This window comes from Apus apus, chromosome 3, assembly GCF_020740795.1.
Source record: "Apus apus isolate bApuApu2 chromosome 3, bApuApu2.pri.cur, whole genome shotgun sequence".
Classification (NCBI taxonomy): Eukaryota; Metazoa; Chordata; class Aves; order Apodiformes; family Apodidae; genus Apus; species Apus apus.
Genome location: NC_067284.1, coordinates 4,549,980 through 4,564,625, shown reverse-complemented (window position 1 = coordinate 4,564,625; position 14,646 = coordinate 4,549,980). Strand labels below are relative to the sequence as shown.

Genomic DNA, 14,646 nt, shown 5'->3' with positions numbered 1-14,646 from the left:
CATGGTGCCCAGTCTCTTGACCAGCTGAGATCCTGTTTCAGTGCCTGTGGGGTCTTCATGCAGTACTTGCTGCAGCCTTACATCCACAGTAGGGTAACCAGTGTGTTCTCTGAGACTGAAAAGGTGGTGCAAAAGCTTTTCATCTTCTCCCTGCTGCGTAAGGTGGTGATCAGCTTCTGTAATTAATGCAGTGCTCTGTGGATACAGCCAGTAGTAATGTAATTTTTTTGAACCTATAGAATAGCAATCAGGTTAAAAGTTTCAGCGTAGTGACTCAAAGATGCAAGATTTATTTCTACCACAGAACATTTTCTTAGATTGTGCCTGTCTAATTAGAGCCATATTTATTGCGTTATCCGAAACAGCTGGAACTTTTTCCCAGAGGAGGTCTCAGCTTGGATATCAGTACTGGATTTGTCCTTCAGTCAATGAAATTCTTATCTGATCACCTATTGATGCCTTTAATCCTAAGAGAAAACAACACTCTCCATTGGTCATGTTCCCATCTGGCTGAAGCAGGCAGGTCTGCTCCCCAGCCCTTGTGCACCCCCTGTGCAGCCCCAGGGCTCCCAGGTCTCTCACAGCAGGAGAGGGATGTTCAATCCACATCTGTATTTCCTCCCTGTATTGCATGGAGCCTGGATGACTCCTGACAACTGGTAGATCCTGCTCATCCCCTTTCTTATCTGTGGTGTTTTTGAGCCTTCACCTGAAGGTGGAGATTGTCTTTGAGCAAAATCTGACTCAGCTTAAAACATGTTCTCCAGCTATCTAAGCCTGGTGGAAACAGAGCACAACTGTGTTCTCACCACTGGTACTTTTTTTCTAGTTCTATATTCCAGTGCTTTCAGGGGTCTCATTAAGGTGGAGAATGAATGGCCTTTCAGGTGGGACTGCCATTTGTGTTGATGACAGTTTCTACTGTATTTTTGGGAAGTGCTGTGGTATTTTTGGGATTGGAGAGGACAGTAGTAGCAAATCTTTCCCAAGGACACACTGGGTTCCTACTCAAGGTTTTTGAGTTGCTTCACATTCCTATTTCATCTAGTTTTCCAAACCCACATTTACCAAAAGCTGAGTGATTCACCTACACAGATAGTTTTTCCTGGTAAGTTTACTTCACTGCATCTCCACAGCTATTTGTACCTATAACTGAGAGTTAGTCTGCACAAATGGATGTTGACCCATGCTCAGGTGAATTTATTGGTAATCATTAGAGTTAATTTAACCAGAGCTTGAGCAGCCTTCCTTCTCTTGTACCCCATTCTGCTTGCTTCCTGTCTAAATGGGATGGATACCTACCCTTATGGAAGTTGCTGGAGCAGGAACTGCTGAGCACATGGATCTAGTGTAGGAACTGCCTGGATTTAAAACAACAAACAACCTTTGTGATTAAATACAGCAACATCCCTGTTCTCCTGTAGTGTAATATGTTTGCAGAACTCAAGTTATGGGCAAGTATTTTTTTTCTGCCACTAGAGCTTTCTAGCTATACTTCTGTTACCCTGTGTAATGGGCACCTTGTGTGGCCTAGTGTTTAATTTGGCCTCTGTTTGATTTATCTATTTGATCGAGCTAGTTTATGGAGTTGGTTTTATATTACACATGAATACATACACGTATATAAACTAAGATGAGGGAAAACTGAGTTTGTACAGTCAAGGAGGAAAAACAGAAAATACAGAAGCTGAAGTTGCACATACAGCTGCAAGTCTAACCCCTTTTTTAATTCTCTCACTTCAATTTGTACTTACTAGATTTTGTGATCACCTACTACCCCCCGACATAATGTGTCATGCTTTCAGCTACAAGTGGTTGCATCTTACATGGAGTAAGGTATATCACTGTAAGGAGACTACATAAAGAAAGAGTACACAATATTTTGTTTCCCACAACTCAGCTGTGTTTCTTGCATCTTGGTTACTATGTGATCTACCCCCGGTTTTAGCCTTTGGAGTTTTCTCTTTCAAACAGTTCAATAAAAACAGTGTTGGTATTTGTTTCGGTCTAGTATTAAAAAGCAAACAGGTCAGGGAGCAGAGAACTTTTTATTGGACCTGTAAAGGAGCAGAGGTTTCAGGCAGTGTTTTGTTTATTGTGAGTTTCAGTTTTTGGGGGTACTGAGCTGTTGGTGTGGGGACGGTTGGCAGCATTCATTGATGTCAGGCAGTCTGTGGGACTAGACCATTGCATTCATGTTGCAAAAAGACTGAGTGGAAACACAAATATGTTGTTGTGAAAAGACTTTTAAATGTTCATACAGTTCTGTTTTTTTCTTCCATATAAAGTGTAATGTATGAGGAGAAAAAGCCTTCAACCAGAACCAAGACATAAAATCATTACATAGAGAAATGTTTTAATGACATTACAGACTTGTACAATAGAAATGAACTTCTCAAAAGTTAAAAAAATGTGACTACTGCAAAGCCAGTGTCCTTGGTCTTATGGTACCTTATCCTGGAATGTGTATTTGGAGAAGATATTTGTTTGTTGTTCCCTCACCCTTCATCAGCCAGGATCTGTGCCCCTGACAGGCAGTGGAAACCTGAGTGTGCCACGTGCTGCTATGAAACTGTGTGCTTTTAGTTTTGGAAGAAGGATGGGGGAAGAGTCCACAGTTCAAACCATGATATTGAAAGGATATTGCTCAGTGATGCAGCTAAACCTGAAATATGTGTCTGGAGAGATTGTCTGGAAGGATTTGGAAAGATTCCCAACTGTGGGATATTTGCCTTCTAACTGCATCAAAACTAGTCACCTGCCTGTGTTTCATCATCAGGTAGATGTGTCTGGCATGTCTGAGGTGCAACCAGCCCACAAAAGCAAACAAAGTCAAGAGTTAACAGGCTGATACTCCTGGGTCTGCTCTCCCCCATGAGTGTTGATGGGAGCTGTGTCAGCAGATTATCAGAGGAAGGACTTGTCCTTAAGGAACCCCTTTGTGTCTTCCTGCTGCAGCTGCTCTGACCCTCTTTTCAGGAGGCCTCAGAAAAACATTTACATTCTTTGGCAGAGAAGAACATGCTAAAATAAGGGCATAAAAATGACAGATTAAATATTGGAGTCTTAAATAATACTTAAGTAGTCTTTCATTGTGTAATCTGAGCAGAAGCCAAAGTAACTGTCATTTGATTAACACAGCTGTATGTGTGATATTCCAGCTTCACAATTCCTTCCTCAATAAATCATAAGTCATAACTATATGAATTAGATGCTAGTTTAAAAGCAACGTATTTCAAGCATTTCTGACTCCTTCCCGGACATCTATGCTAATAACTATAAAAGATAAACTATTTTAATTTAAAATCCTTTGTCCTTTTCCATAGAAGTAACTGAAATCTGCCTTCCATTTTTGCCTTAAATGCTTTTTTTTCTCGTGTGTATCCCTGTAAATTCAGAGATGTTTCACTGAAACATGGGACATGTCCTTTGTAACAATATTGCTTATGCTTTGGTAACAGAAGTGTTTCCAAACCAGCCATTTCTGTCAGCTTTTAATATGCTGCATTTTAGAGAACTGGTTCACAGTAAAGTGACAGACTAAATCCTGTCCCAAATAATAATTTAAAGGTGCTGCTAAGTTCAGGTTACTTTTTGAATCATCAGTACTATCTCTGTCTACTGTTCTGTATTTCTAAAAAATAATTTAAAGTCACCTGCTCACTGTTACGTCCAGAACATGTTGGCCATTTATTATTAGTTTCATTACTTGCTAGTACCTCAACTGTGATGTATTTAGATGATCTGTCACTCCCTTCCTTCCAAAAAGAAGTGATAAATGTTGAAAATACAAAATAATCTTGTGCTCATTCTTCCTCCAAAAGTGATGATCTATGCATATATCTGACCAATATTTGTAATTTTGATAAGATTGAACATAATTTAGATTTCCCTGACTGTAATTTTAAGCTGGTAGAACTGATAGGATACTAGATAATCTCGTACTAGATTAAAACAATGAAAAAATTAGTAAATGCATAATCTGCTGTACAAGAATAGCTAAGGAGGAGGATTAAGTGTAATTAAAAAATCATAGAAATACTAGGGAACTTGAATCATAAGTCAGGAATTGTTAAGATAATACAAATGTTGGTGGTTAATTTTTAGTTTTTCTAGTAAAGGAAAAAAGATATTTTTACAGTGTAGATAATCTAAAAATAACTGCAATTTAAAAAGAAATCAACCCAAATAAAAATTGCAGCTTATTCATCACTGCTTTAGGAGCAATGACATTTGAACCCCACCTATTCTGTCAGATGTCCTTGTCTAATTGTTGTGTGCATGGTCACTTTGATTTTAGTAAACCAGTATTTTGGTTTTGTGTTTCACTTATATATGGCATTTTAAAGACAATTTAAAAAAAAGAACATTAAGGGTAGGTTCTGATCTCCAAATGGTTTAGCAGCATTGGTGTATTGCCTGTTGATCGTGCCTTCTTGTAGCATTTGTGCAGGACCTTGCACCGTAGAATGTGAGTCCTTGGTGGGAACCAAGGGCACCTGTACCATAAAAGTAAAAACAATATTTGACCAAAAACTTGAGAGTAGTTCAATAGAGGTTTTTGTTTACAGGATAATTGATTTTTATCTTGGGGTTGCTCAGGGCACAGTGACTCCCAGTTGGCTAAAATACTCTCCGTGCTCACTGACTCCCTCGCTCCCCAGCTCGCGGTGGCTTTCGAGCAGCCAGCTTTTCTCTCTGAAGAATTACAAGAGGTCATTGAAGCATGAGGGGCTTTGCACTAATGCAGCTGATGGTAGTTTTCATAAAACATCCTCCACAGCAGGGTTCTCGGGTTTCTGAGGCAGGGGCCCTTGAGGTTGCAATTGTAGTGCTGGGCTGGGCTGGCCGGCTCCATTTCTCAACTCAGGGCCTGGGAGAGGAGGTGGTGGTCGTGTGAGGACAGCTCTTCATGCTCCAGCCTACAAGTAGCTGGGACCAACCAGAGGAGAAGGAAAAAGAAAAGGAGGTAGTAGCAGGGGTGGACTGCTAGCACAGTCAGTTGGGTTGGGCTGTAAACTGTCATTCTGCTTCCAGGACTGGAGCTGCTCCTGTACCTTTGCAGCATGGAAAGAGAAAGTTGGCTGTTCTGTGGCTTTGAGGGCCTGTCACCACTGTAACCATCAGCCACTTCTTTTCCACAGATCAGCTTTAGCTTGACGTGTCAGCTAGGCCATTGCTCCAGTCCATTCCCAGACCATCTGGTCTTCTGGCATGGCCCAACCCTTCCACCACCCTGTACCCTGCCCCTCGAGTAAGTCACGTTGCTGAGTTCAGTATGATCCAACCACCATATTTTCTCTTACCCAACCCCACCCCACCATGCTACCTCAACTTACTGCTTGCAGGTAAGATCTTCTCTGGCCTGGGTGTGTTTTAGCCTGTTATTTACCGACACAACCCAGCTACCCTCTCCCCAGCTGCTGGTTCCCTGTTGGCCTGCAGAATAGGTAGCTACCTGTTACACCATGTTTCAGGAAGAAGGAGGCAAGTTGGTATAATCAGGGTATATTCTGCCATGAGAATAGGGTGAGCTGGACTGTCTTGACAGGTCCAGGATTCCCTCTGTACTGCTAACTTGCTGAATCATTGGTATGAAATGCCTTTTTTCAGTGTCAGTCCGTGGCTCCTGTAGTTGCCCACAGTGTTAGTTACTCCTCTTGTTTACCAGCCAGATGTGGACCACTCAAATTTCTCTTGTAAAGCTGGGATGCAAAGAAGGTGGATTAACAGCTTTCTCAGTATTTTCTTGGTGCTATTTTTCACTACTGGTGTCAAATTTAAAGGTTAAGGGGATGGCATGGAAGATGGATGGCAGGAGTTTGCAGTAAAAAAAAACATTACTCTCTGTCAGGCCACTTTTAGGCAAGGGAAGGGAAAGGTACATGTGCAGAGAGAGATCCTGCAACACCTGAATTGGCAGAGGACAATCTGGGCCTAATTTATTTTTAATTATGTAGTCTCTGGGGATGGTAGGAGGTGGATAGGAATCCTTAACATAGCTAAAACATCTCTGTGCATAGGGGGTTGTCATTCCCATGCATGGGCGTGTAGAGAGGAGCACAGAAATAAAGCTCATAGACATCATAGGGCAGGCATGGAAAAGAGAGGTGGTGAAGTTGTTTCTGAAAATGTGGTTAACGACACCAGAAAGGTGTAGTAAATCTGCAGGAAATTGTGGTTTATTTTTATGTGAAACAACTCTGCCATTGAGTCTGGGCTTTTTACTGGAGTACATTTTCAGTACTTGAAAAATGCAGCAAACTGTGTGGGTTGTACATTGTGCCTTCCTGTGCTTTTACACTTCCACCTGTGTTTATGAGACAATCTACACTGAAATTGGCCGATTGTTAGATCTCTTAGAGGAGAATTGTGTCCCAGTATATTCAGTGTACTTTTGAAAACAAGTGAATCCCAGCCTTACTGTGCTCTGTCCTCTCCATTAAACTCATAGGAGAGATGCGTGACAGGAGACAGCTCAGCCACATTCATCATGTCCATTCTGGTATATTTGTATCCCTTGTGGAAGAAATCAGAGAACTGGACTTGGTGACATTGATGGATTTTCTGGTGGCCCACACTTTGTTTTGTTTTCTTTTTGCTAGAAGGGGGAAGAAAAAAAAAAAGGTCTAGGACTCTGTGTGGCACCTCCTTCCTTCAGGTAACAGAAGACAGGCTGCAGGAATGTCTTGTTTTGACCTTGGAGGTTTGGGTTTTTAACAGAAAGGAGGCTTGAAAAAATGCTCTGCCTATGTGGACACAATGAAAGGATGCAGCTGGCTGTTGTGATGAGTTTCTCAGTGTAAGAAGGCATGTTGACAGGGGAAGAGGTACACTGTGCCCACAGTCTGTGGTAGCCCATGGTAGTTTTCTTGCCCGTTGAGAAGTTTTGCACTTGATGCTTCATTAAAATGACTTGAACATCAGGGTGCCTTGGGGAACCTGTTGATTTGGAACTCAGGCCTTTGTTTCATGAAAGAAGAAAAAAATGGGGGGCGGGGGGGAACAGTGCCTCCTCCCAGTGAAAACAGAGAGAGGATGATCTGCCTTATTTATTGATTGCAGAAAAGGTTATGTTCGTTTCTTCCTAATTTTTGTAGAAAGAGCCTTCAGGCTTCTTCAGAACTGCCTTACAGCGGATGAATATTTGGCACAGATAACGAGGTGGTTTCAGCTGCTTTAAGTGACTGCTTGCCTGAGGGTGGAACAGCTCAGTGGTGAGGGAAGGACCTTCATCCTGGGGAGATCTCTGGAGCTCCCAAAGGCGGTGTGGTCAGCGAGGGAGCACTTGTGTGGAGGCAGCTTGGAGGTGTTTAACACTGGGAGATTGTCAAGAGAAGCTGCTTTGCAGTGGGTGGACATCAGAGGATATTCTAAACTGTCTGAGATGAACAGCATGGTTTCAGATGTTCACTGAGGCAGTGTAAGTTGGCAGGGTTCTGCACAGGACAGCCTCACCTGCCATGACTGCACGCTCGTGGCTTTTTTGAGGTGTGCTGGTGGGGTTTTTTTTTGACTCTGCCTAGCTGTGATTCAGGGAGCAGAAACAGCAGGAAAGCTGACATTACCAAGAAGAGGTAAATGGTCCTGGCCCTGCTGCCCACACTACTTTTGATGCAGCCCAGGACACAGTTGCTTTCTTGGCTGCAAGCACACACTGTCAGCTCATATTGAGCTTCTCATCGACCAAAATCCCCAGGTCCTTTGTTAACAATCCATTGTCAGCCCAACCTGTATTTTTGCTTGGGATTGCCCCAATCCATGTGCAGGGCCTTGCCACTGGCCTTGCTGAACTTCATGTAAAGAAACAAACAGTAGCCTGGACACAGTAGAATCTGTTTGGTCAAAATCACTTTGGGAAGAATCATGGAAGAGCTATTTTAGACTTCTAGCTTAGGATTTATATACAGGCAATGTAATAATATTTTGAGAGAGGAATAGTAGTAGGATTAGTAATGTTGTAGTTAGGCTATGTAATAGGGCAGATCTGTATTTAAGCACAAATTATATTATAATGATGTGATATTTCTGTAGATGACAATCCATAGTTTTCTTACTGAAAAAGTAAATAAGAATAAAAGCTGTGTTATTTTTGACTTGGAAGGAATTGCTGATCTTTCAGAAAATGTGGTTATTAAAAAAATTAGGACAAAATATGAACTGGGTTTATTCGGTTTAAAGTAAATGGGGTGTTAAAAAGTCAATTTCAGTTTTTTTAAGGTGAATTTGTTAAATTTGGGGAACTTCACAGAATCACGGTATATTAGGGGTTGGCAGGGACCTCCAAAGATCATGTCCAACCCCTCCTGCCAGAGCAGGACCAAAAGAAAACTAGGGCAGATCACTCAGAAAGGCATCCAGGTAGGTCTTGAAAGTCTCCAGAGAAGGAGACTCCACAGCCTCTCTGGGCAGCCTGTCCCAGGGCTCTGTCACCCTCACAGGAAAGAAGTTCTTCCTCATGTTGAGGTGGAACTTCCTGTGCTCCAGTTTGTGTCCATTGCCCCTCGTCCTGTCACAGGGCACAAGTATCAAGAGCTTGTCCCTGTCTTCTTGATGCCCAGCCCTTGTGTATTTATAAGTTGTTAGTAAAAATAGGTGAGCTGAAGTACTGGGGCTTAAATGGAGAAAAGGTTCAACTTGTATGTCAAGTAAAGAGAATGAAGAATTGTGGGAAATCACCTAATCCTTCTAGCAGAGAAATTTCTCCTTGGAGGGACATTGATATAGAGAAGGGGTAATGTAAAAGGAAGAAGGAGTAGATTATCAAAAGAAGTCACTTCTTGGAAGTTATGGTGGAACAAGAACTGAAACTGTTGAGTTAGAATTTACCTAAAGTTCGTAGGAGTTTAGACAGTTAGTAAAAGTTTCTTCAGATACAAATAACCAAAGAAGGAAGAAATTATTCTGTTGTATAGAGAGGGTGGTTTTGAATTAGAGAGAGCCTTCTGTTGAAAAGCAAATAAATACCTTTGCACACTTCTCAGTAAGAAGAGTAACAGTGTCAGGACAGGAATGCGACGATAAATGGGAACAAGGTTATGAACATGACTACAGCTGAGGTGGAAATTCAAGACAGAAACGAATTCCAAGTAGCAAGGATGTGAAATTACAGTGTAGCAGCTGGATTGTGGTTACTGCTTACATACCAGTTCTTTCCCTACTGTAAAATTCCTTGAAATAGCCCATCCTGTCTCATAAATGTGGTATATATGTAGTGTGCATGGCTCCTTGTTGCCTAAGAGCTGAAGTGCAGATCTTTGAGAAGTAGAGTGATTTATAGCTTTATTTCTAAAGCTTTGTTTTTTAAAGTTAATATATATTATGTTGCACTATTAAAAAAAAAAAAATTGTAATACTGTAGATTTTTCTTTTTCACACAAAGTATTAACGAACACATTCTGATCTCAGAAGTTACTGTTCCCTCTCTTGAGTCCTGGAGCTCACTGAAACTTTCTGTGAACAGATTTAGCTTACTGGAAAAAACAAAAATCTATCCCTGTTTCCTCTTCCTCTTATCCTCCCCCCCTCCCCTTTTTAAACTGAGTTTTAACTCCCTCTTTTTTCCTATCATATTAGTGAGTTAAATTGGCTTATGGTGAGGACCAAGAAGTGCCAGATTGGTGCAGGGTAAGACTCTAGGAGCAGGGAAAAGCCCTTGAGGTCAGTGGGAGCAATGGGAAGTTGTCTTGTGGGTGGCTGGCCCTCAAATTCTGTGTTAGTGCAGCAGAGCTGCTCGTTGCTCTTGGGGGGCTGTTGCTCAGTGTAGTGGAATCTTTTGTTTGCTCTAGCATTCTTTCTGCAAAAATACATGATCTTCACAAGCCCCCTACAATGCAGTGTTGGTGGACAGTGGCATGACAGAGGCCCTTCCATCAGGACTTGTATTGTGCAACTGATACTATTTTGCAGCACTTCCCCTAAGGCTTCCAGAGGAAACCAATTAAATTCTGGTTTTGACTTAATGCAGGTAAGAGCAGTCGTATAGATCCAGTGTAAGTTGTTTCACAACGTGTAAAACATTTTAAGTGTCCTCTTACTCTCTACTCCTGCTTTACTCAAAGTTTGCTAGCTCTTGCTTGTACTCTGAGAGGTTGTTTTGGAGGTAGTTTCTTAAAATCTTCAGTGGTTAGGCTTCAGGATGTGCTTTCCTTCATGTCTGGATTTAATTGTGGATAATTTTGGAGGGAAAACTGTTTTCTTACTTTGGGAAACCCGGCATACTGGTGGCATCTGGTCATTGTACTGAACAATCAATCAATCACTAGATAAAAAGGGGCAGAAATGGGGAGATACAGAAAATAAACGATCTAAGCAAAATGCCACCAAATAACTTCCTCCCTCCCCCCCTCCCATAAATAAATGAATAATTCAATGTCTGTGACAGCAGTTGTTCACAGCCCTGACTAGAAATGGCAAAGAAGTGAGGAGGAACTTACTGGGACCCTGTTCTTCCTTCCACCCTCCACATTAATAAAAGTAATGCACACATATCAGAGGTGATTGGGCCCCTGTAATGAGCCTTAATTCCAAACTTCCTTTCTTTTGCAGAGTGAGAGTTGAAAGAACTCCCTGACACTGCCCAGGAAATGGTACTTTTCTTTGGGACTATCTTGCTAATGCAGTTTATATTGGTTAGATTTGAATTGTTGTATTGTGGTAGGAAACGCTTTCCAAGAACTTGTGATGATGATTTTTTCCACTCTGTTGTTGTTGGTAATACTCTTACAAAATTGCCAGCGTTTTGGACTGAGCCACTACTTGTGACAGAGGTGTGTGAGACTTTACGTTGTAGGCTAAAGTACCAGGAAATAATAGGATAAAATAAACAAATGGCACTGTCAAGTTAAAAAAGAAGAAAGCTCTAGGCTGAAATCATGATATAGACTGCTGGTAAAAATAACAGCAAAGTCTCTGACAGCTGAAAGAGAGAGAAAGGAGGAAAAGCATGTTGCTTGTAAGTTTTTCCCTTTGTTCATTGGCCGTGTGCCCACACACCCCATTCAGGGCTCTAGAAATGCTTCACTGACTTGAAACTCTGGCTGCTTTTAATTGTGTGGCTTTTATTTGTTTAAGTACTGTGAGGAAAATAGTGAGCTAGGTCTCTCACCAATAAATTATCAACTTTACAGGCGTTTTTTGTCCAGCTCTTCAGACAAGTTAAGAGGGATTCAGGTTTTAGATTTGTTTTGCTGGTTTCCAAATGCCATTTTTTTTTTTCCACGATGGCTTTGAATTGTTGCTGCACCCTCAGAGAATCTCACCATGAACTGGCTGATTTACACAATGTCAGACAGCACCAAATCCATCTGTAACACTGAAAAGCTGTTGAGGTGTGTTCAAGGAGTCTCCTATGCAAGTCATTTGGAGTGTTTTTTCCAACATTTTCTGTTGTTAAAGCTTCTTGAAAAAAACAAGCAAAAATGTACACTTGCATGTGTGATTTATGAAAGCATAATTGTTCCATTGTTTTGACTTTTAAATATATTTTTAAATCCTTCTTGTAAATATAGTGCTTTGTTTGGAAATAAAATTTCTGTTGCTAAGAATAAAATGAGAAAAATAAAAACATTTTTGAGTACTAATGCTGTGGTTTAGGTTGCTCTTCAAATAAGTATGTATTTATTTTGAAGTAGAAGGGATATTGTTATGTGCATATCAGATGTCAGTGTTTTGGCATTTGTTTTATAACAGTGAAACTCAGGAAGGAAAACCACTTAAATCTTACTGAAAAGTATCTGTATCTTCATAGAGTTGTAATTAGCAAATAGACAAAAGCATCCATGCCATGTTCAGTAGTACTGAGAAATAAAGGCTTATGTTTATCTAGGTGAGGTTCCCCTTGTGATTAGCACCCATCTGTGTTGTCACGATTGTCTGGTTTTGGCACATTTAACTCTGTGTTGTTGTTTGTGACAAAATACATGTGGTTCAGTTCTTTCCTTTTAACAAGATTTTCCCTGGTTGCTGCCGAAGGCTGAAGAGGTGTGGATGGGCCTAGGGGTGGATTCATGCCACAGGCACAATCTGTTGTGTCTGTTAATGAGTGGTAGTGTCTTCTTTGGGCATATCCTGAACTTGGATGTTTCTTCATTGTGACAAAGACCCCTTCTTGCTATACAGACATTTCAAAGTGGAGGGCTTGCTTGAAATAATACTGCCTTCCTAAGGGTTTGTTTCATTGGTTTATGTAGAATTACTGTCTTCCAGTGGTATTAGTGAAAAATTTTCCATATTTCCTTTTTCATACCTTATTTTTTCATTTCAAAAAACAGTTAAGCTTATGATTCAGGCAACAGATAGATTCTTCTTTCATGTGTGCCTCTCCCCCATACTGTTGTCCCCCTTTTAAAAATAGTGCTGAAACTCTCACCTAGTAAGTCAACTGTTTTCACACTGTTAAAGCATTTGGTGGAAGAGCCACATGTACTAGAGATTCAGCCTAACCAGTAGAACTGTGTTTTTGTTTACTTTTTGCTGCTGGAAAAGTTACAACTAGCTGAGTCCTCTGTCAGCCTGGCATTGGTAGTGTCTTGTGTTGTGAGGGGTTGCTGCTGGGCAGACTGTGAGAGCTCAGCTGGGCCAATACTCACGGATTTTGGAAGCAAAGGTGCTTGTGCTTTCATGTGGCTTCATTAAAGTAAATATTTCAAATTATTTTATAATTTTTAAGTTCGTCTGTTAGTGCTGTGGGAAATGGATTTTGCAGGGGTGTCCCTCTGTAGGGACTAAATAAGAAGTGATACAGGTTTCCCAAGGTAACTCTGCTGCTGAACCAGGAACTGGAATCCTGTTTGCCAGTCTCACCAGGGGTGATTCAGCTCCAGATTAAGATATTTGAGTCACTGAAAAATCTAGGTTGGAAGGGGACCTCTTGAGATCATCTGGTCCAATCTTCTGCTGAAAGCAGGGCCTTGGATTAGGTTATTCAGTGCTCAGTTGAGTCTTAGATATTTCCAGCAAAGGGGACAATACCACTTCTCTGGGATTCTGTTTAATTCTTCTCATAGTGAACAACTTCTTGGGTCTGAATGAAGTTTCCCCTGAAGCAGCTCAGGCCTGTTGCCTCCTGTCTGTTCTCCATGTGTCCTTGTGAAGAGACCAGCTCCCTCTTTGTGTATGAACTAGGAGCTCTGTAGGTGTCAGTTCTTGTGTTCTGGTAAAACAGTGTCTTGGTGATACAGAAACACATGTTTCATAATTCTCCTGCAAAAAACTACAAGTGTTTGGAAACTGACAGATTTTGTAATTTTTGAGTCCCACTGATCAATTAATTCAATGTGTAACTTCTAAAATAAAGGTTAAGTGCAACCAGTGTCTATAATTTTATCTTTTTCTCCCTAAGAATCACCTCACTTAACCTTACAATCATTTTATTTAAGAGTTTGAATTATCATATTTGCCATGGACTGTAGACTTACTATTGTGCATAATTCGTTAAGAATCCAGATGAAAACTTTCATGGTTTCAAAACGAGTGATGAGCTCCTTTTGATTTCAGCTTGCCCAAGATTTTGCTACTACAGTGTAATATAAGAAAGGTTTATCAGTATTTATTGAATTTGCTCTGAGGATAATAATTTCCTTTTCTGTGAATGAAAATACAAATCCATGGGGTAGCTAACAGAAATTATAGCAGCTCACTGGGGATACTGCTTTGTCCATTTCAGTGGACTTTGTTCAGTGCCTTCCTCCTGTCTCTCATGCTCATTGTAGCTTTGATTCAGATCAAAGCAGCAGAGCCATGTCCCAGATACAAGAAATATGAATGGTAATAATTTTTATCATAAACCAATTAGCTCTGAAGTGAACATTTACTCTCTATATTGCTTAAAAAAGCCTTTTCAGTTCCCATGACTGTTAGACAGGGGTTTTAAGAGTACAGCATTTTCTCTATTTCTTACATCTGTAGCATTCATCACAGAAAAGGAAAATGTTCTCTCAGTTTTGTTCATACTGAAAATAGGTTCTTGTTACTTGTTTAGTGTTGAATAGTGTTTTCAGTGTATCCAGGACTGTAATTTGTAGTATCATCCTCTATAGCTCACACAGAGGAAACTTATTCAACCTGTATGTCTATTTAGGATAACAGGATAATTTGTCCTGTTATGAATGTAAATACTGTTTTTATGGCAATGGTAACCAAGAGTATTTTTCCTATTTACAGAGCAAGCTTTACATGGAAGGATTTAGAAGCCTAAAAGAAGGAGAACCAGTGGAATTTACTTTTAAGAAATCTTCCAAAGGCCTTGAATCAATACGGGTAACTGGCCCTGGTGGGAGCCCCTGTTTAGGAAGTGAAAGACGACCCAAAGGGAAGACAGTCCAAAAAAGAAAACCAAAGGGAGATAGGTAATTACCTTACTTTGTTATTCCCCTCCTCCTTTCCCCCCCCCCCCCCCCCCCGCTTTGCAAGTTTCTATTGCAATTACAATTTCAGCATTTATTCATTTGTGAAAGGAATTTAAACTTCTGTGTAAATTTACATGTAGCCTGGTTATGTGATTAAACTTACTAAGCTGTATCTCTCCAACTACATAGATCACCTACTAGATTGGTTTTGCTTGTGAAGGTTTTATTGAATTAGAGAGAGCCTGCAAAGGAATGTAGCATTATTTTGAAAACAGGCTGAGACTTATTTAGAAAAGAC

General features: G+C 40.7%; 1 protein-coding gene across 3 annotated transcripts in view; it reads left to right on the top strand.

The window, feature by feature from the left end:
• LIN28B (lin-28 homolog B) overlaps positions 1-14,646 on the top strand; it is an 89,726-nt gene that overhangs the window by 32,123 nt on the left and 42,957 nt on the right. For all 3 annotated transcript variants that reach the window (XM_051613181.1, XM_051613180.1, XM_051613179.1), the window contains exon 3: positions 14,164-14,348. In XM_051613181.1, coding sequence (XP_051469141.1) covers positions 14,164-14,348 — 185 coding nt within the window. The remainder of the gene's footprint in view (positions 1-14,163; positions 14,349-14,646) is intronic.